At 40.8% G+C, this 19434-nt stretch overlaps 2 protein-coding genes across 9 annotated transcripts in view; one reads left to right on the forward strand and one right to left on the reverse strand.

Moving 5' to 3' along the window:
* LOC110984704 (scavenger receptor cysteine-rich domain-containing protein DMBT1-like) overlaps positions 1-14597 on the forward strand; it is a 47047-nt gene extending 32450 nt beyond the window's left edge. For 6 of the 7 annotated variants that reach the window (XM_087136685.1, XM_087136684.1, XM_087136683.1 and 3 more), the window contains 7 exons: positions 1146-1316; positions 5342-5479; positions 8201-8338; positions 8663-8803; positions 9296-9649; positions 11687-11824; positions 12343-14597. In XM_087136685.1, the coding sequence (XP_086992811.1) occupies positions 1146-1316; positions 5342-5479; positions 8201-8338; positions 8663-8803; positions 9296-9649; positions 11687-11824; positions 12343-12476 (1214 nt within the window). In that variant the 3' untranslated portion in view covers positions 12477-14597. The remainder of the gene's footprint in view (positions 1-1145; positions 1317-5341; positions 5480-8200; positions 8339-8662; positions 8804-9295; positions 9650-11686; positions 11825-12342) is intronic. The other variant, XM_087136688.1, reaches the window with a different exon arrangement.
* Positions 14373-19405, reverse strand: trmo (tRNA methyltransferase O). 2 transcript variants are annotated; one of them, XM_022245135.2, is made up of 5 exons: positions 19321-19405; positions 18292-18615; positions 17435-17595; positions 16500-17042; positions 14373-15978 (listed from the first exon to the last, which is right to left on the reverse strand). In XM_022245135.2, the coding sequence occupies exons 1-5, from the start codon at positions 19341-19343 to the stop codon at positions 15758-15760; spliced, it is 1272 nt and encodes a 423-aa protein (XP_022100827.2). In that variant the 5' UTR covers positions 19344-19405; the 3' UTR covers positions 14373-15757. The 2 variants fall into 2 exon arrangements, with proteins under 2 accessions (XP_022100827.2, XP_022100829.2); XM_022245137.2 differs by lacking the exon at positions 19321-19405 and adding an exon at positions 19028-19101.
* Between the last annotated feature and the right edge of the window lie 29 nt (positions 19406-19434).

Raw genomic sequence — 19434 nt, forward strand, 5'->3', positions numbered from 1 at the left:
GCTGCAGTGTCATAGTGCTGTAGAATTGTAGTACTGCAGTGTCATAGTGCTGTGGAATTATAGTGCTGCAGTGTCGTAGTGCTGTAGAATTGTAGTACTGCAGTGTCATAGTGCTGTGGAATTGTAGTGCTGCAGTGTCATAGTGCTGTGGAATTGTAGCACTTCAGTGTCATAGTGCTGTGGAATTGTAGTGCTGCAGTGTCATAGTGCTGTAGAATTGTAGTACTGCAGTGTCATAGTGCTGTGGAATTATAGTGCTGCAGTGTCGTAGTGCTGTGGAATTGTAGTGCTGCAGTGTCTTAGTGCTGTAGAATTGTAGTACTGCAATGTCATAGTGCTGTGGAATTATAGTGCTGCAGTGTCGTAGTGCTGTAGAATTGTATTACTGCAGTGTCATAGTGCTGTGGAATTATAGTGCTGCAGTGTCGTAGTGCTGTAGAATTGTAGTACTGCAGTGTCTTAGTGCTGTAGAATTGTAGTACTGCAGTGTCATAGTGCTGTGGAGTTGTAGTACTGTAGTGTCGTAGTGGTGTGGAGTTGTAGTACTGCAGTGTCATAGTGGTGTGGAGTTGTAGTGCTGCAGTGTCGTAGTGCTGTAGAATTATAGTACTGCAGTGTCATAGTGGTGTGGAGTTGTAGTACTGCAGTGTCGTAGTGCTGTAGAATCGTAGTACTGCAGTGTCATAGTGCTGTGGAGTTGTAGTACTGCAGTATCTTGTACCATGGTACTATAGTGCATGTGCATTATGACAGAGCATTTAACTTTACAATATCCTAATGCCAGAACGTTATGTTACAGTGGGACATACACATATATACCGGTGGTAACATCGGATTATGGTGATTTGGTAATATTGGAATCAGGTGATTTGGTAATCACATACACATATCTCATCAACCTGTTATACTTCTCATTAAGCTGTCATCATGTTTTCATGTTTTTCAAGCTAACCCTTCTGATGACCTCCCAATTTATGAAATGAATGCTACTCTTCAGTTTTAGAATATTGTTTTCAAATCGAAAACGTTTTTGCTGTGAATTTGTGTGCATGTTTTTAGTTATTACAAAAGTGAGCAGTTCCCTCAGTTGTATTGTAAAAATTTTTTCTGGTAATGGACTGACAGTTGATATTTGTTGTCTATAGCTGATGGTCGAGATGAATCAGAGGAAATCTGTTCACAGATCCTTCCTAATGAATGCACAGAAGACAAGGTTCCTTGTGATTCTGCTACTAAATGTGTCTCAATGTCAGCATTGTGTGATGGAATCCCAGACTGTGATGATGGACTAGATGAAGGAAACTGTGACGATTCAGGTTAGTCAGTGCGTTACTGGCTGATGAAATTGTGCGTGCAAAACAAATGTGAAATCAAGAAATATTTGTGACAAAATTTATCGAAGTCAAATTCGCATTTTGCTTATTTACAGTGCAATTCCCCTTGAGTATGATACTGGACCTTATTAGTTGGGTTTATACATGGCTTTATCGTCAACATTAGCAAGTCTAATGTCCATTTCTAGTCTGCTACGCTACACTCGTAACTGTAACAAAAGAGTCAATTCAGTGCGAAATTTTAGAGACTTCTAATGATTAATCTGTATCTTTCAGGGTGTTCTGCCCCCAGAAAACTATCTTTGATGATGACGCATTTGTCCACTTTCACAGTATGAAGCGCATCAGTAAATTCCTGTCTCACGATTCCCTTTCAGTGTTAATTCACACATTTGTGACCAGCCGTCTGGACTATTGTAATTGTCTTTTGTATGGTTTGCCAACAGCACAGATAATGAAAATACTGCAACTAGACTTCTTACGAATACACCCAGGTTTCAACACATAACTCTGATATTGCATCACCTTCCCTTGTTACCTATTTTGTACAAGATTAACTTTAAAAGCATTTTGTTAAACATACAAAGCCATTCACATCTTGCTTCCTGACATTTACAGGATCTTGTAGTTATTATGAAGTAGTCTAGATCTCAGCTCAGGTCCGCAAACAATGCCCTTTGTTAAGTTGTCCTAATGGTAAAATAATACCCACACTTGGTGATAGGGCATTTGTAATGGCTGCTCCTACATTTTGGAATGCCTTGCCATGGCTCATAAAGAGCAAACAGATCTAGAGTCTTGCCATTTTCAAATGTCAAGTGAAAACTTGTCTTTTTAATGGTGCATTTGCACGATGATGTTACTGTGCAAGTTATTTGATTTTCGGCGAGCTGCGGAGCAAGTACGAGCCTATGTAATACCGATTTCTGTCTTCTGTCCGTCCTTCCAGTAGTCTGCCCTCAAATGTTAAAGTTTTTCCTTGCAGGTCCATAGGTGTTTAAATGTGCCATTGAGTGCTTGTTTGCTTCTTCTTGGAATTCCATCAGTATTTAAGAAGTCTCATTTGGCATTAATGCTTAGAAACTTATGAATTTAATGAAAAAATTATAAAAGTTGAATGTTGAAGTTTTGAGTTGAAAGATCAGGATGTTTGTTGGGGGGAGAGGTACCTGTAGGAGGAGGATCATGGGGACAAGGTACATGTTTGTAGAAAGTGGATGAAATGCTGGATAAGGTTGACGTAATGGTTGGGCTGGATTAGTGGGATGATGGGACAGCCAGAGTATTAAAGTGAAGGGAATGATGGGCAGGGGGCGGAGTAGGAGATGGATAGGATGATGGGGAGGGGGCGGAGTAGGAAATGGATGGGATGATGGGGAGGGGGCTGAGTAAGAGATGAATGGGATGATGGGGAGGGGGCAGAGTAGGAAATGGATGGGATGATGGGGAGGGGGCTGAGTAAGAGATGGATGGGATGATGGGGAGGGGGTGGAGTATGAGATGGATAGGATGATGGGGAGGGGGTGGAGTAGGAGATGGATAGGATGATGGGGAGGGGGCGAGTAGGAGATGGATAGGATGATGGAGGGGGCGGAGAGTAGGAGATGGATAGGATGATGGGAAGGGGGTGGAGTATGAGATGGATAGGATGATGGGGAGGGGGCTGAGTAAGAGATGGATGGGATGATGGGGAGGGGGCGGAGTAGGTAATGGATGGGATGATGGGGAGGGGGGCTGAGTAAGAGATGGATGGGATGATGGGGAGGGGGCAGAGTAGGAAATGGATGGGATGATGGGGAGGGGGCTGAGTAAGAGATGGATGGGATGATGGGGAGGGGGCAGAAAAGGAGATGGGTAGGATGATGGGGAGGGGGCGGAGTAGGAGATGGATAGGATGATGGGGAGGGGGTAGAAAAGGAGATGGGTAGGATGATGGGGAGGGGGCGGAGTATGAGATGGATAGGATGATTGGGAAGGGGCGGAGTAGGAGATGGATAGGATGATGGGGAGGGGGCTGAGTAAGAGATGGATGGGATGATGGGGAGGGGGCGGAGTAGGAGATGGATAGGATGATGGGGAGGGGGCTGAGTAAGAGATGGATGGGATGATGGGGAGGGGGCAGAAAAGGAGATGGGTAGGATGATGGGGAGGGGGCGGAGTATGAGATGGATAGGATGATTGGGAAGGGGCGGAGTAGGAAATGGATGGGATGATTGGGAGGGGGCTGAGTAAGAATGGATAGGATGATGGGGAGGGGGCGGAGTAGGAAATGGATAGGATGATGGGGAGGGGGCAGAATAGGAGATGGGTAGGATGATGGGAAGGGGGCGGAGTAGGAAATGGATAGGATGATGGGGAGGGGGCTGAGTAAGAAATGGATGGGATGATGGGGAGGGGGCGGAATAGGAGATGGGTAGGATGATGGGGAAGGGGTGGAGTAGGAGATGGATAGGATGATGGGGAGGGGGTGGAGTAGGAGATGGGTAGGATGATGGGGAGGGGGCGGAGTAGGAGATGGATAGGATGATGGGGAGGGGGGAGTAGGAAATGGATGGGATGATGGGGAGGGGGCGGAGTAGGAGATGGATAGGATGATGGGGAGGGGGTGGAGTAGGAGATGGATAGGATGATGGGGAGGGGGGAGTAGGAAATGGATAGGATGATGGGGAGGGGGTGGAGTAGGAGATGGATAGGATGATGGGGAGGGGGTGGAGTAGGAGATGGATAGGATGATGGGGAGGGGGTGGAGTAGGAGATGGATAGGATGATGGGGGGGGAAGAGTAGGAGATGGATAGGATGATGGGGAGGGGGTGGAGTAGGAGATGGATAGGATGATGGGGAGGGGGCGGAGTAGGAGATGGGTAGGATGATGGGGTTGGATACAAAGTGCAGAGCTGTACATGTACCCGGTACTTTAGAGGAATTTTAATTCTGCACATCCGTCAAACTCACAAATGCACTGCTTATATGATAATCCAGGTCTAGTCCGACTGTACTAGCTGGACCCACTTTCTATAGGCATTCCTCTCGCCTGTAAAGAAATGTGAAGCCTTTGTACCCTTACCTCCCTTGGTGGTCTTTTTTTATTTAAAATGCCAGGCGCCTTTCAACACACAGCCTGCACACAGCACTGACTAGATTTTTTTCTCTTAGAATACAATGAATTGTATTGCTAAGGTCGATAAAATAGCTTGTACATCTGTGTATTGCAGTCGTATGTCAACCAATCTTGTAAAAACTTTGATGAAGTTTTCTTTAGGTAGGTTTATTAGTAATAATGTTGCTTTAGCTGTGGTTTCCTAATATTAGTGTCACCGTGTCTGGTAGTTAGCTTTTTTCTAGCTTTGGTAGGGATAGAGGTGTCTGTCCTGAGGAAAGATCGAGACATCACCGATGCCAGCAGGGTTAGGTCAAGGTAAAATCATTCTCCCTGTTGGCAGGAGAGACGTATCCCAATACTGCAGTTTAGGTACTTACAGGTGAGGTACTTACAGGTGAGGTACTTACAGGTGACATTCATTCATTACTTGAATATCCATTTATTTCCTTAAGTTATCCCTGTGCTGCGCCGTTGATCATTGTTATGGAAACGGCACATTATAAATTTTCAATTGTTATTATAATTATTATTTTGACATATATGACATGGAAGTAAGCATAAACCACTGAAACACTCTGTACAAATTGAATTACCAATAGCAAATGTACGTTCTTGCTATTGAAGATTGCCTTGTACTTTATAATAAACTTAATTATCAAGACTGGTTGATGAAGAAGGCTGTGGTAAGGGGTTGATGCTCAAAGTGAAAGAAAAAACTTCAGCTCTTGACATGGAAAAGCAAATTGAGAAAAACAAGACCCCTTTCCAGAACAGTCATTGGGGATGTAATTGTTTGACAGAATCAAATTTATGTTTTTTAGATTTATTTCTTAACCAATGAAATAATGGTGATTTTATTACAGCACAGTAGAGTTCCATTGACATTTTCCTTTTTTGTATTCACAGGACCTCTTCCTCCATCAGGTTGCCCTATTGATCAAATCGCTTGTCCTTTTAGTGGTGAGTGCATTGCTACGTCTGCCTTGTGCAATGGTAACCCTGACTGTAGCGATGGAATGGATGAAGCGACATGTGGCAATGGAGGTCAGTTGTTATGTCCAGTATTCATTTTATTTTCCTGTACATGTATGTCACGATGTAAAGCGAATAGCAAATCCTGTACAGAATTCAGTTCTTTGAACGTAAGTGAGATTTCTAATGTTCATTTGAAAGCAGTGAATCAAACTTAGTTTAAAACTGCACCATCAGATCTGTATTCCATAGGACCTCAGCAACAGTGTTCCAAAGGACCTGCCTCAGTGTTCTGTAGGCCCTACGCATCACTGTTTTGTAGGCTCAGAGATGCCAGCTTGTACTATATAGGCATTATTTTTACAGTTTGTTTAGTCCATTTACGACTGTACAATCCAGACAAAGATTTTTACGATTTCCAACTCGAAGGTAAAAAAACCGTACAGTTGTGTAACTCTATGTAAGCTAGCACGGAGCCGGCCTTGTAATGTGCATGTCAGAAACGTGTTGTTGGCATCCCACAGTTGGTGCATTCAGGCTGCATGAGTAGCGGCAGAAACCAGTGTTGTTAAATCATCCGTTCGCCCCAATTAATGCTATAATGAACATTTGGCGAATAGGCATGATTGCACTTCAAATGCAACGTGACTGTGTAAGTCCATGCATTGTACATGTACTGATATTGTACACACGTGTGTCAAGCATCATGATCTTGCTATAGCTGACTGGAGTGGAGGACTGTTGAGGATTTGATTCTTGGATATTTGGTGAGCAACTGGAATTGTTTTGCATAGTGGCAACAAATGAGCAGAAGATCAGGGACGAATACACCACAAAAATGGGCCTTTGTTGCAAAGTCTTGTCATGGAGAACCTTACGTGTTTTGCAACGCATATAACTGTGACATGATAAATATTGCCCACGCTGGATCTTACGACACTGAGAAGCACATTAGTTAGGCCAAGAAGAAATAGCTCTGCTTCCGATTAAATAGGGTCAGTAGACGAGGATTTTTTGACAATTTTTTGTGCTGATTGAATGGGAAGAAAGTTGCCAAAAATTGCCACAAACGTGATTAAAATAAAAAACATAATCAGCAATTAATTACAGTTCACATTTGCACAATGCTAGTCAGGTAAATACAAGTGTTTTGACTTGAAAAAAAGTTGTTGACAGGAGAAGACAACAGATTTTAAAAAAATTTTGATGGCAATTTAAGGATCTTGCCAAAAAATTAGGGTCAGTCAGGAAACCGGAACTGGAAGTGCGACAGGATTACACTTTTTCATTTTGAAAAGTTGGCATCTCTTAAGGCCCTAGGCACCGTGTTCCACAGGCCCTAGGCACCAACATTCCAAAGGTCCTATCACCCGTGTTCCATAGGCCCTATGCATCAGTTTTTTGTAGGCCCTTGGCGCCAGTGTTCTGTGGGTCCTTGCCACCAGTATTCCGTAGGTCCTTGGCACCAGCGTTCTGTGGGTCCTTGACACCAGTGTTCTGTAGGTCCTTGGCACCAGTGTTCTGTAGGTCCTTGGTGTTCTGTATGTCCATAGCACCAGTGTTCTGTGGGTCCTTGGCACCAGTATTCTGTAGGTCCTTGGCACCAGTGTTCTGTAGGTCCTTGGTGTTCTGTATGTCCATAGCATCAGTGTTCTGTGGGTCCTTGGCACCAGTATTCTGTTGGTCCTTGGCACCAGTGTTCGGTAGGTTCTTGGCACCAGTGTTCTTTAGGTCCTAGCACCAGTGTTCTTTAGGTCCTAGCACCAGTGTTCTTTAGGTCCTAGCACCAGTGTTCTGTGGGTCCTTGGCACCAGCGTTCTGTGGGTCTTTGGCACCAGTGTGGGCCCTTGGCACCAGTGCTCTGTAGGTCCTTGGCACCAGTGTTCTGTAGGTCCTTGGCACCAGTATTCTGTAGGTCCTTGGCACCAGTGCTCTTTAGGTCCTTGGCACCAGTGTTCTTTAGGTCCTAGCACCAGTGGTCTGTTGGTCCTTGGCACCGGCGTTCTGTGGGTCTTTGGCACCAGTGCTCTTTAGGTCCTTGGCACCAGTGTTCTTTAAGTCCTAGCACCAGTGTTCTGTGGGTCCTTGGCACGGGCGTTCTGTGGGTCCTTGGCACCAGTGTTCTGTAGGTCCTTGGCACCAGTGTTCTGTAGGTCCTTGGCACCAGTGTTCTTTAGGTCCTTGGCACCAGTGTTCTTTAGGTCCTAGCACCAGTGTTCTGTGGGTCCTTGGCACCAGCGTTCTGTGGGTCCTTGGCACCAGTGTTCTGTGGGTCCTTGGCACCAGTGTTCTTAAGGTCCTAGCACCAGTGTTCTGTAGGTCCTTGGCACCAGTGCTCTGTAGGTCCTTGGCACCAGTGTTCTTGTGGCTCTATTTGGAGTAAATGCTGTCACAAATTTCGTACATGTAGTACTCCCCACAGATGAAGCCTTGCATTTTATTTCGATGCTAACTTGCTGAGCAGTACTAATATATCATCCCAAAAGATACTGAAATTCTTAGAAAAATGCTGAACCTTTTTTTGTCTCAGGTTTGTCTGTTTTATGGACCCTAATATTGGTATTTTTTAGTCCTCCTTGTTTTTTTGGCCCTTGAATTTTTGTTTTCCTGTCGTTCCACCCCTGACAGTGTTTGGCATGTTTTTGGAGTATAATGATGAAAATCGTGGCAGAAATGAAAGGGAAATGAATCTGAGTGGATGGGATAGGTAAAAATGAAACTCCAAATTAGAAGTTTACTAGACTTTTTTCAAATTCTGGAAGTATCATTGACTTTCTGATTCTGACTCCACAGGGACATTTCAGTCGTCTCCATGTCCAGAGGGCCACACCTCCTGTCCTTTAAGTGATCAATGCATCCCGATGTCAGCTTTATGTGATGGAAACCCTGATTGTACTAATGCCACGGATGAATTGGGCTGTGAAGGTATTGGTAAGTTTTACTCCTGTCTTGTTTGTAACTTTGCAGTTTCATTCTAAGCACACCATGTTGTGTCTGTGATTTAAAAACTTTGTAAAAAAAATGTGTAAAATTGTACTTTACTACAAAAAGTGTTGGTGCGTTGAAACTAGATTAATATTCAGTTGGTGCAATTAAATATGATCAAAGTTTGACCTCTAAACTGAGATCAGGGGCATAATTTAGACTACTTAAATCCAGAAGAGGAACAGGTGTTCACTTTGTATTTAGGCAGTTCTGAGGGTCTAGTGTTGGTTTGTACTCCATATTTATTTGTCACGGTTTTGCTCTCTATAGTTCCTCCAGATGAAGCCAGCTGTCCTGCAGACCAGTTTCCATGTCCATTACAAGACAAGTGCATCTCTCTGTCTGAAGTATGTAATGGAGTCAGTGACTGCAGCAGTGGTGTTGATGAGATGAATTGCCCTGATACAACCTGTGAGTTGTCAGCCTTGCATTGTTTGAAACATGGAATTTATAGACCAGTGTTTTTCTCTTAAATTTTAAATGAGGCAGGTTCAGTGGGGCTCAGTACAGTGCAACGCCAATGGGAAATGTTAATTTATTTTGCGATTTGACATCCAGTGAGAACTACCCAAAAGGTTACATATGGCAGGAAATGAACATGCATTGAAGAAAAATGTGCAATTTGCATTGTTTTGTTTTACTTTTTGGTTTGGCGTTGGAAGTGCAAGCCAAAATTCCTCCAGCTTAAACATTGTTGAGGCAGGCCATTAAACATTTGAACGGGCCAGAACTAAGATCTTGTGCATCGGCAACATATATCACTACAATGAATGACTGTCATTTTACAGCAGTGGTTAGGACATGTCAGGTTGCTAGTAGTGTCCTCATTGGGTTTAGTCACATTGAAACTTTATCCATTCACTCAACATACGTACTTGTTTGAAATCTGATTTCTGTTTCCAGCTTGTGTGCCTATCTCTGTGTCAGAGTGTGCAGTGGGCTTGGATTACACGGAAACCTTGCTGAACTATAACATCGGGCTTTCTACCAGTGACATAGCAACTCTTTTCAGTAGTCTGTCCATCATATTTGAGAGTGGCTGCGGTACCTTTTTCCGACCTTTCATGTGTTCAACTTTTGTGCCACCTTGTGGCCAAGCATTTCAGCCACCATGTCGTGAACTGTGTCAGCTTGCCATAAGGAAGTGTTTGGAAACCTTTGAAGGGGAAATGACAGAAGAACAGCTGATGCCTCAAGGTGTAGGCAGTGGTGGCTGTGATGCATTACCCAGTCAGGAAGATAGCCAGTGCTATAATGGTAAGCTGTAAGCCCCCTAGTTGACTCCCACATTTGGTACCACTGGGTTGTGGAAGACTGAGCAGGGGTAATCTTAGCCCATTGAGTCACATATCTGGGATACCACTGGGTTAGGGGTACAAAGTTATCAGATCCCATTGAATAATAGTTAGGATGTCACAGTTTGCGGGGATGCAGGGGGTCATCTTATCCCATTAATAGGCACACATCTGGGATTACAGATGTTTGTTTATTAATGTCATGTTTTGGTGACTCTAATGTTGACTTTTTGTCTCCTGGATTAAATCAATGTATGAAGCTCAAACAAGTGTTCAATAAATACCAAATATTAATCAATGTTCCTACAAGAATAACTCAGCACAGCTCATCATGTATTGACCATGTTTGAACAAATAATTCAAATATTTACTCTGTATTCGGAACATGTGGTTGTAACCTAGTGATCACCACCTGACTTTTGCTGTTACAAAATCTGTGAAAATTCCAGTGTGGCACAAATTTATTCGAGCCCGCTCATTCCGGAATTTTGATGATGAACTTTATTGGCAGGATCTTGCTGATTTACCTTGGGGTCAACTGAGGTACGTCAATGGTCCCAATATGGCTTGGAATATTTTGAAAAACATGATTTTAAATGTCAGTGATATGCACTGTCCAGAGAAGAACTTGAAAGTTTGTGTCAACCAAACTAAGTGGATTAATAGCGATTATCTGGAGGCGAGAAAATACTTCGTGAAAACTAAACATACAGCCAATAAAACAGGGAACATGTTCCACTTTTGGTACGCTAATCAACGGAACAGACTATAAAAAAATAGGCAAAAGAGTTGAAGCACAATTACGATCATAAAATAAATCCAAGATAATTCGCAAAATGCTAAAAACAATGTGGTTTTCCAGTAAGGATTTGTTGCCAGGTCACAGATGTGTGCAAAACTTTACCAGTGAGAGTGATACAACAGAACAGTAGCCTGGCTAATCGTTTTAATACACTTTTTTCTAGTGTGGGTGAATCACAAGATAAATTGTTCAAATCAAGTTTGGAAAATGTAGAAAGAATTCATGACAGTAACAATGATCACAGTATTATTGAACAAATATTTGATCTTAGCCTAGTGTCTACTTCTAAAGTTAATAGGTTGTTGCAGATAATTCCTGTAGCCAAAGCCTACGGTATGGCCTGGATGGCATTAACGGCCATTTCCTGAAAGGCGGGGCTTCCATTTTAGCTGAAACTTTGGCCTATTTTTTCCAAGAAAGCTTGAATAGCTGTGTGGGTCCAGACGATTGTGGCTCTATTCACGATTATAATCAGTATCGACCAATTTGGGTTATTTCACTTGTCATGAAGATCTTTGCATGTGTTATTTACAATCAGCTTCCCAATTTTCATGTGAACAATAATTGCTGTAATAGTTCTACAGCAGTCTGGTTTTCGACCTCTCCATTCAACACACACTGCATTGATTGACGTTTCTGATTTTTGTTAAATGCCATTGATTCAGGAAAGTTAACTGGTGCTGTTTTTCTTGACTTGCATAAGGCTTTTGATACAGCCAACCACACAATCCTACTAAAAAACTGGATTCTATGGGCGTGAGTGGATTGGAACATGACTAGTTAAGCTTACCTTTCTCAGAGAAAGCAAGTCACTGAAATTGGGGATGTCATATCTGATGCACAATTGGTTCATTTTGGAGTTCCACAAGGCACTATGTCTTTTAATTGGACCTTATTGGAGGGTTCATGCAGGATTATCTGAAACCTGCAGTCATATCTGAGATATCAGGTAATTGTTTCAAGTGAAAGGTTACAGAACTTGTCTTAATTACATCTCACCTTCTGTCCATCATTGTTGTAAATGCGGTAACTTTCTTACAACACCCCTACATGTTACAGGTGATAGCTTCACTAGTTTGGTACTGTTGAGCAAAGCAAAAAATGTGCTGTTTCATTCATCAAATATGCAAAAATGCCATCTTTGTATCAACCTTGATTATTGCAGATGTCCTCTGGCATCTTTTTTCTCTCTTGCAGTGAAGGAAGTATCAATTGGTGAGGTGATAGGCTCAGGCTCTGAGGCAGGAGAAAGTCGGTATGTTGACTGTACCTACAACTTACTGCCAAGCCAACAGCCCAAATGGACAGCTCCTGGTGGATCCAAAGTCAAAACTGGTATGTTACAAGTCTTCTTCAGGGAGAACAGTCTTCATGGAAAGGATATGTCAGTCCTGATTCAAGAAAATATCAAAAGAATTGACATGTCAGTGGCCGGTTCTCCAGCTCAGGATATTATCAACATTCCTTCTCCTTGATCAATAGGTCTAGCTGAATATGCTATTCTATTCATGAATACTTTCTGAATCAGAAAGTCAAAACAAGTTAAAAAGTCATAAATTTCCAATGATTTTGTTCAACAACTTTACTATAGTTTTTCAAATGGCCTTCTAATCATAATGACACCCATAAGTCGGTGCTTTATCAACTGTTTAAAATCTGCGCTCAGCAAGTAAGAGTGGTTAAACCGTCTTGGGTATGTATATGTATGAGTAATGAATACCTGTCTTTGTGCGACTATAAAAGCAACCCATTCGAGTACTGATTTAGGAATGAGACAGATTCTGAAATGTTTATCAGTTATTAAATGAAAGTGGTGATTTTTTTCAATTCTTGTTTTCAATTTTACCACATAGGGGAAAGACGAAAGGTTCAGGCCATCTACATATCTGAGAGGGTAACTCGACTGCAGATCAACAAGTTCTCATCAAGATACCAAGGCATGTACACGTGCTCTGGGCAGGAATATTCCCAAACTGTGATGCTGTAGACATCAGTAATAACTACCTGTCCTACACAAGACTTGCACGAAATGAGTACTGACTGTTGAAAAAGACAATCCTGAGCTAATGTAACAAAGTCATCCTAGAAGCTGTTTTGAAGTAACAATTACATGAAGAAGGAACAGTAATCATTAACGTCTGCTCAGATATAATTAAGCATTTATACTATATTTTATATTCTATACGTAACTTTTCTTCAAACTTAACTTCAGTTTATAAATTCGATGATTTGTATACTTTGTTGTTCTTATTGTTAGACACCATTGAGTCTTGGAATCCTTATCCAGCTGTTCAGCTATAGAGGTGTTGTGTGGTAGCCATCTTGTTGAGCAGTTCTTTTGTTCCTCAGGGAAACCTCCTTTGTGCATACCCTGTGCAACAAAAGCATTGGCATGCAAGACTGCAAGCCGATCTGTACAAGGATGGTGCAGGGAGATGTCATAGGCAAGATGCATTCGAAATACAGGTGGAAAATGATTCCAATCAAACAGTGCAGAAGCAGAAGATAACTGTGAACTTTTAGTGAGAATAAAAAATTTGTTGTGATGATCTAGAGGATTCCTGGACAAACAGAATTTTGTTGACACAGATTCTGAACCCCAAAGATCAATTTTAATCAGATGGTTTGTAATGTTCAGTTTCTGCATGTGTTGTACAAGCTTGCTACCCGTATCATCCGTAAACTAACTGAGACAGCATGAAAGCTTCTGGCATCTTCACGCAGTCCTATTTTGGGATTTCTGAAACCACCTAAGAAACACTGATGTCAGAATTTCACCTTTATGTTCCTCAAGAAATGTATTGGAAAAGTCACCTGAAGATGGGTCACAAACGAAATTCACTCATGACCTTTCACTTCCAACAATATAGTTCTTAGGTCTCCTTGTTCATACACTTTTGTTTTCTGTTCATAAGCTTGCAGGAAAACAAGATAGTTAAATGTTGCAAAGATTACCTACCTGCAGTCGCTGGATTCTAGATTCACTCGAGTTTACTTGACACCGTTCTTGTCAGGTAATGGTTAGATTAGAATCTTTCATAAACACAGATTATTCATCTGCAAGACCACCACTCTGCACTGGTCTTCATGTAGTTTAGATGTTCGGAAGTGAGAGGTCGAATTTTGGCAGGATATTTCTCTCTCAGGTCAGGCAATTTTTTCAGTCCTATAAATTAATGTCCTAACAAATATTTTACAACACCATTTTCAGAGGTGATTTTTTTAAGGAAAAGAATGGAAAAAAATTAACGTTGTTGCACGCTGTTTTTCCTATTCAAGGATTCTGGGAGCGAGCCACAAGGGGGCCAACTTCCTGGCTATATAATCTGTCTTCCACCTGTGAAACTATGAATTAGATTCTCATTCAAGAAATATGAACTTGACTGAACTTATATGTTAACCAAGCTGTTAACCAAAACCATTTGTTAGGCACAATCAGTCCATTAGCACAATTGAATGATATCATTCCACTATCAGTTCATCCTCTATGAAATCTCTGACACACTGTACTTCCCTTTTTTAAACCATTCATCCACAACCATGAATTAGATAACAGATCATCTGAAGGTGAAAATATCAGCATATTGTCGAAAAAGATCGATCTGTCTATCTTGCAGAGCAAGAGATCTACTTATCACAGAGATCTACTGATCACAACCCAGCACATTCACTTTAGAGTAAACTAATGGCCAAAGGGGAATGAATAATAAATCCATCTTTGGATGAGTTGAAACTCAGGACTGAAGTGGTGGTAAAATTTATCTCAGGTAGAATGAATCTTTGCCAGAAAAACAGATTTCTCTTTGTGAAATGTTAAACTGGATGCCTCTCATTTCACTTTTTCATTCTCAGTAAATGGCAGAAAAGCAGGGATGTTTGCATCTGTTCTTTTTAATTGTATTGCTTTATTTTTTAACATGTACTTGTACAACAGGTACTTCAATTTTTAAGGAATTTCTGAAATGTTGGTGGCTGTTCTTAATGCTGAGTTTTACAAATGACTTTACTGCATGTTAAGTTTAGCTTTGTAGTAAAAAATTTCTTTTTTTTTTACTCTTTGACTTACATTTTACGATACTGAATAAACATGTTTATGCATCAAATTGAACACCTCATGGAATATCGCATCAGTTTAATTAAACAATTATAAGCAAAACTGTGTTTTTGTTAAAGTTAAAAATATTAATTACAATTGAAAATGAAAGAAATGGAGTATCCCTTAAAAAGGGTATATGTAAATGTGCATATCGTATAGCATAACCTACTGTGCCTTCTTGTCAGGATCCAGATACCTCACATCACTAAACAAAAAAAAAGGCAACTACGGATATAGGAAACCAGGTTTCCTATTCCAGGTGCATTCCTGGGTTCAAGAAAAACACCTAGTTTGAGTTATTATTACACTGTCCCAAAACCAATGTTTCCCATAAACAAGTAAGTGAAAGTAAACCAGGATACCCGCAGTAGGTGAAGGCCAAACAATGCTTTGTTCTTGAAAGTTGAACCATGACACACTGACATAGACACCAGCCTTGGTGTCTGTTGGTACCTGGTATCAAGGTTCCCATCTGATGAATGTTGATTCAGATTGTCGTTATTCAAAGCAAACAGGCCTAGAATTATGATTGCAAGAATACATTGTTGGAACATGTATGATGTTTGATGGCGTAGACTATGACCATAAACACCTTATGAATTGTGCACTCCAATCTCAAAGAATGCAATATTAATTTGATTGGCACAAATACAAACCCAGTACATAATGAGGTTAGTTTCGCTTCATTGGCAGCTCATGCCACATGCCATTGATTTGAAACCTGAAGCTCTGTAACAGCCAACATACACTCTAAAGAACTTCAAGGGAAAAATAAGAACGGGTAAAAGCCAACTCAAAATGCAGTGATGTTCAGAGTGGTTTACAGAAATACCAAACAGTGATCTACTTTCACACTTCTCACAATTCTCTACTCCCACTGAATGATTCTTTGGGCTTTTTCCAACTCTTGCACTTCTTATACAGTGCTACTGTTACTCAATAAAATATGGTTTCTACATTACAAATAGCCTGCTCTAGTCATAATCAGGATGACTAGCACAATATTATACGTCAATTTGAGACTCGGGTCTGTTTTGGCTGTCTCCAATTCCAACCGTACAAACTGAAATTGGAAATTTGCATTTATACAGGGTCATTAGAAAATACAGTCATGACTTTCTCTGGTTCTTTCTATTGTAGACATGGTTCCTGTTCTATTCCCTTTTGGCAAATCACAAATCATCAGCAAATTTGACAGGCTGAATACGCACCACTTCAACAAAATTTACCCCAAACCAGCAGGTTATATGAAGTGTGTCAACTGTGAAAAAATACAGTCTGTCTTTGCAATTATTTCGACGATATGTTGATCTAGGATCAGCTTCTAGAATATTGCAGATGGCTTGCTTTGCTTCTTGCTGGTCAAGAAGGAGTTCCAGGCAGTAACTTGGATCTGCAAAAACCAAACAATAAACACAATACAATGTATAAATCAACAATTCACAGGCTGTTACCATTCAATATATAAAATATAATTTAATAAATTTAGCTTTGAAAGTTAGCTTTTTACAAAAAATGAACGAATGGGAATTGAATGTTTGTCAATAATCTGAATTTCACTTTAGAACAAACAATTATTACATTTTAGATCTCTACATTTATTGAAGTTCACACCACAATCAACTCTTGAGTATAAAACTCAGTTGACTGAAATCTATACAGAATAAAGACAGTACATCTTGCACATAAATCGGGAAGTCGCATCTTGCTATCCCCGGGATTACTTCATCTTTCCTTTTCGTTGTCACGTACTCCAGCTTTTAATACTCAATCCTGTCCTTGGAATTATTTGACAAAGCTTTCAAGCAGCTCTGAGTAATTTACATCATACAAGGATCATTCATAACTAGAAAGATATTTCTTTGAGAACGAGAAGCGACAAATAAGAATAGATGGCACTCTTTGAATACCTACCACTACTGTCTTTCTTAAACTTTTCAAGTTCTGTTTCAGCATGAGTAGTGAACCTCACTTCAAGTGATGTGATTGGTGGACTGTTGATCCAATCAGCAACTCCGACCTGTGAACTTTGTGAACATTCATCACTCCTCTCTCCCAGTAAAGAGCCGCCTGCAGTCTCCACATGCTGTAAATCAGAAGCATGCCTCTGGGCATGACTGTCTAAGGTTACCTTTGACTCAGTCGCTCTGCTTTGACTTCTCAACAAAGTATCATTTGGATGGCAAGTTGATTTTTGATTTAGCACTGACACTAAGTTCTCTCTGGAGACTTTTTTTTCATTTACAGAACATGCTGCATCACTAGTATCTTGGTTATCCCTCAGCATTTGATCTGAAGGACCCAAGTCAGTGAAATCGAGCACATGGCATGGGTTCAAAGATGGTGTCTGATGGTGATGAATCCTGTCAGGATTGTCATATGAGGGTACATATGGCTTGATGTCAAGAACTGGCGTGCCATCGATGATATCAACACCAGATAGATGCAAAGTGTTACCTAGAATAGTAAAGAAATACATGTGTGAAATTAATTTTCATCCTATTTATTAAAACAATCCATTCCCAATTGTCTAGTTATTCTAAATGTTTCTGCACCAAATTTTGTAGAGAAGCTCAAAACTTTATGGAAAGGGTGGGCTTTTCTTTAGTAGTACTTGTGATATTTGTAGGCCTAGTGTAGAAGTGAGGACCAGTTTTAACTGCTTAGAATACACTGGGTGAAGAACTGTAATCAATTACCAATTCCATGAAGATATATGTATTCTGCTCACTACATAGCAGCTTGAAGCCCAAATTAATGAATCATTCATGAACATCTGCATATAGCCACACCCTGAAATTCAAACTACAATAAGCAATGATATAAATAAGAGTATTAACATTGTGTACCTTCAATTCTGTCCAGTTTGGCTAAGGTCAGTCCTATAGGATTGGGACGATGTGGACTACGAGTTGCAAACACTCCAACCTTATCTCCATCCAAACGAGGTGGTTTCACTTTTGCTTTTGTGAATTTCCTGTCACCATTCTTGTGAAAGATAAACAAAATCCTGCAAGAAAAAGGATTACCCTTACAACATACAATAGTGTATAGGATAAGAAGTTTGTAGTTGTGCGCAACATACAATAGTGTATAGGATAAGAAGTTTGTAGTTGTGCACAACATACAATAGTGTATAGGATAAGAAGTTTGTAGTTGTGCACAACATACAATAGTGTATAGGATAAGAAGTTTGTAGTTGTGCACAACATACAATAATGTATAGGATAAGAAGTTTGTAGTTGTGCACAACATACAATAGTGTATGGGATAAGAAGTTTGTAGTTGTGCACAACATACAATAGTGTATAGGATAAGAAGTTTGTAGTTGTGCACAACATACAATAGTGTATAGGATAAGAAGTTTGTAGTTGTGCGCAACATACAATAGTGTATAGGATAAGAAGTTTGTAGTTGTGCACAACATACAATAGTGTATAGGATAAGAAGTTTGTAGTTGTGCACAACATACAATAGTGTATGGGATAAGAAGTTTGTAGTTGTGCACAACATACAATAGTGTATAGGATAAGAAGTTTGTAGTTGTGCAAAATTTCTTCTGAGAAAAAGTTTCAGCTGCAGAAAATTATCTTGTGTAAATGCCATTATTAAAAATTCTCTAGTACCGTCAAAAGCAATTAAAAACCTAAATGATACAGTTTTGTCTAAAACAAAAATTTGCTTTCAAATGGCAGTGAAGACTTACCAAACATGGGAAAATTCGGCCAAACCCTGAATGGAATGCTCCGGATTGGGAAAGACCTCCTTTAATACTCTCAACTTGGCTCTTGAAAATGCACAGACAGATGGTTGGCGGGGTGTTCCATTCTTACTCTTGAAGCATGACTGAATAAAACCTATAGGTGAGCCAGAAAGTTTCATCAGCTCAGCTTCTTTTGCCTCTGCTTTGCAATCCATCTGAGATGCAGAGCCACTTTGAGTGGAAGCCATGAAGTTCATTATTTTAGGAAAATAGGTCACATTGTTTTTCTGGCAGATCTTTGCGGATATGTCAAGCAATCCTCTTATCCTGAAAAGACACAGATATGAAAATTCAATGACACAAGTGTTCCAAGGCCACAATGGCAAAACAAAACACTTGGAAATGGATCCATGCTATTCTGCCCAATAAAACCTACAAATAGGTCTTTGTTCCAAGCAGATGCTACAACAGAAGTAAGTTTTAAACTACTGCCTATACATGCAGATATAGGTTAGGCTTATTTGTTTTTACGAATTAAAAGACAGCTGAATGTAGCACTCTGGACAATGATGTCCTGACCATCCTTTTAGGACTTCAACAAATCTACCGCACTTAAAAAAATGCTCCCTGTGCATGTAGCAGCATCAACTTCCAAACCTTAAAGGCCCTACATCATGTACATATGTTGTATGTCCTATCCTGCCCATTATGCCTATAGGCTTAATAAAGTCAATTCTACCATCAGATCATGGAGGTAGGAAACATTCATGATTCTTCACACCATCATGACTAGCCTACTTAAGGTCATTATTAGGAATTCCCAACCGCCAACTGTTGTGTTGCCCCGCCCCCCCCCCCACGCACACACGCATCATTGCATGGATGTAGCATAACATGAAACCATGCAAACTCTGTGCAGAAGCTATGGCCACATGACCTGCCTTGAGGCTAGGCCCTTGTATAAAAACAAAGCGAGGGCATGCCATGCGCCAGTGGACAAAGTTGGAATGCTAATATCCTCACAAAGCTCACCACTTAACCTGCCTCATGGGCATTGTCTGCAGGAGGCAGAGGATGCAGTACGCATTTAGGTCATTCAGTACTACTAGATAGTACTGCCGCCCGCGACGTTTCAAAACAGCGCCC

The sequence above is a fragment of the Acanthaster planci genome, linkage group LG05 (genome assembly GCF_054643075.1).
Source record: "Acanthaster planci isolate LZ-2023a linkage group LG05, COTS_SCS, whole genome shotgun sequence".
NCBI classification, from domain to species: Eukaryota; Metazoa; Echinodermata; class Asteroidea; order Valvatida; family Acanthasteridae; genus Acanthaster; species Acanthaster planci.

Bases quoted from the DNA above. Each gene is read 5' to 3' on its own strand.
- trmo (XM_022245135.2), bottom strand. From the start codon at position 19,343: ATGCCCATGAGGCAGGTTAAGTG. The intron at 18,616-19,320 runs GTGAGCTTTGTG...GTGTCTTTTCAG, and splicing joins CCCATGAGGCAGGTTAAGTG to GATAAGAGGATTGCTTGACA. The intron at 17,043-17,434 runs GTACACAATGTT...TTACTATTCTAG, and splicing joins CAAACTGGACAGAATTGAAG to GTAACACTTTGCATCTATCT.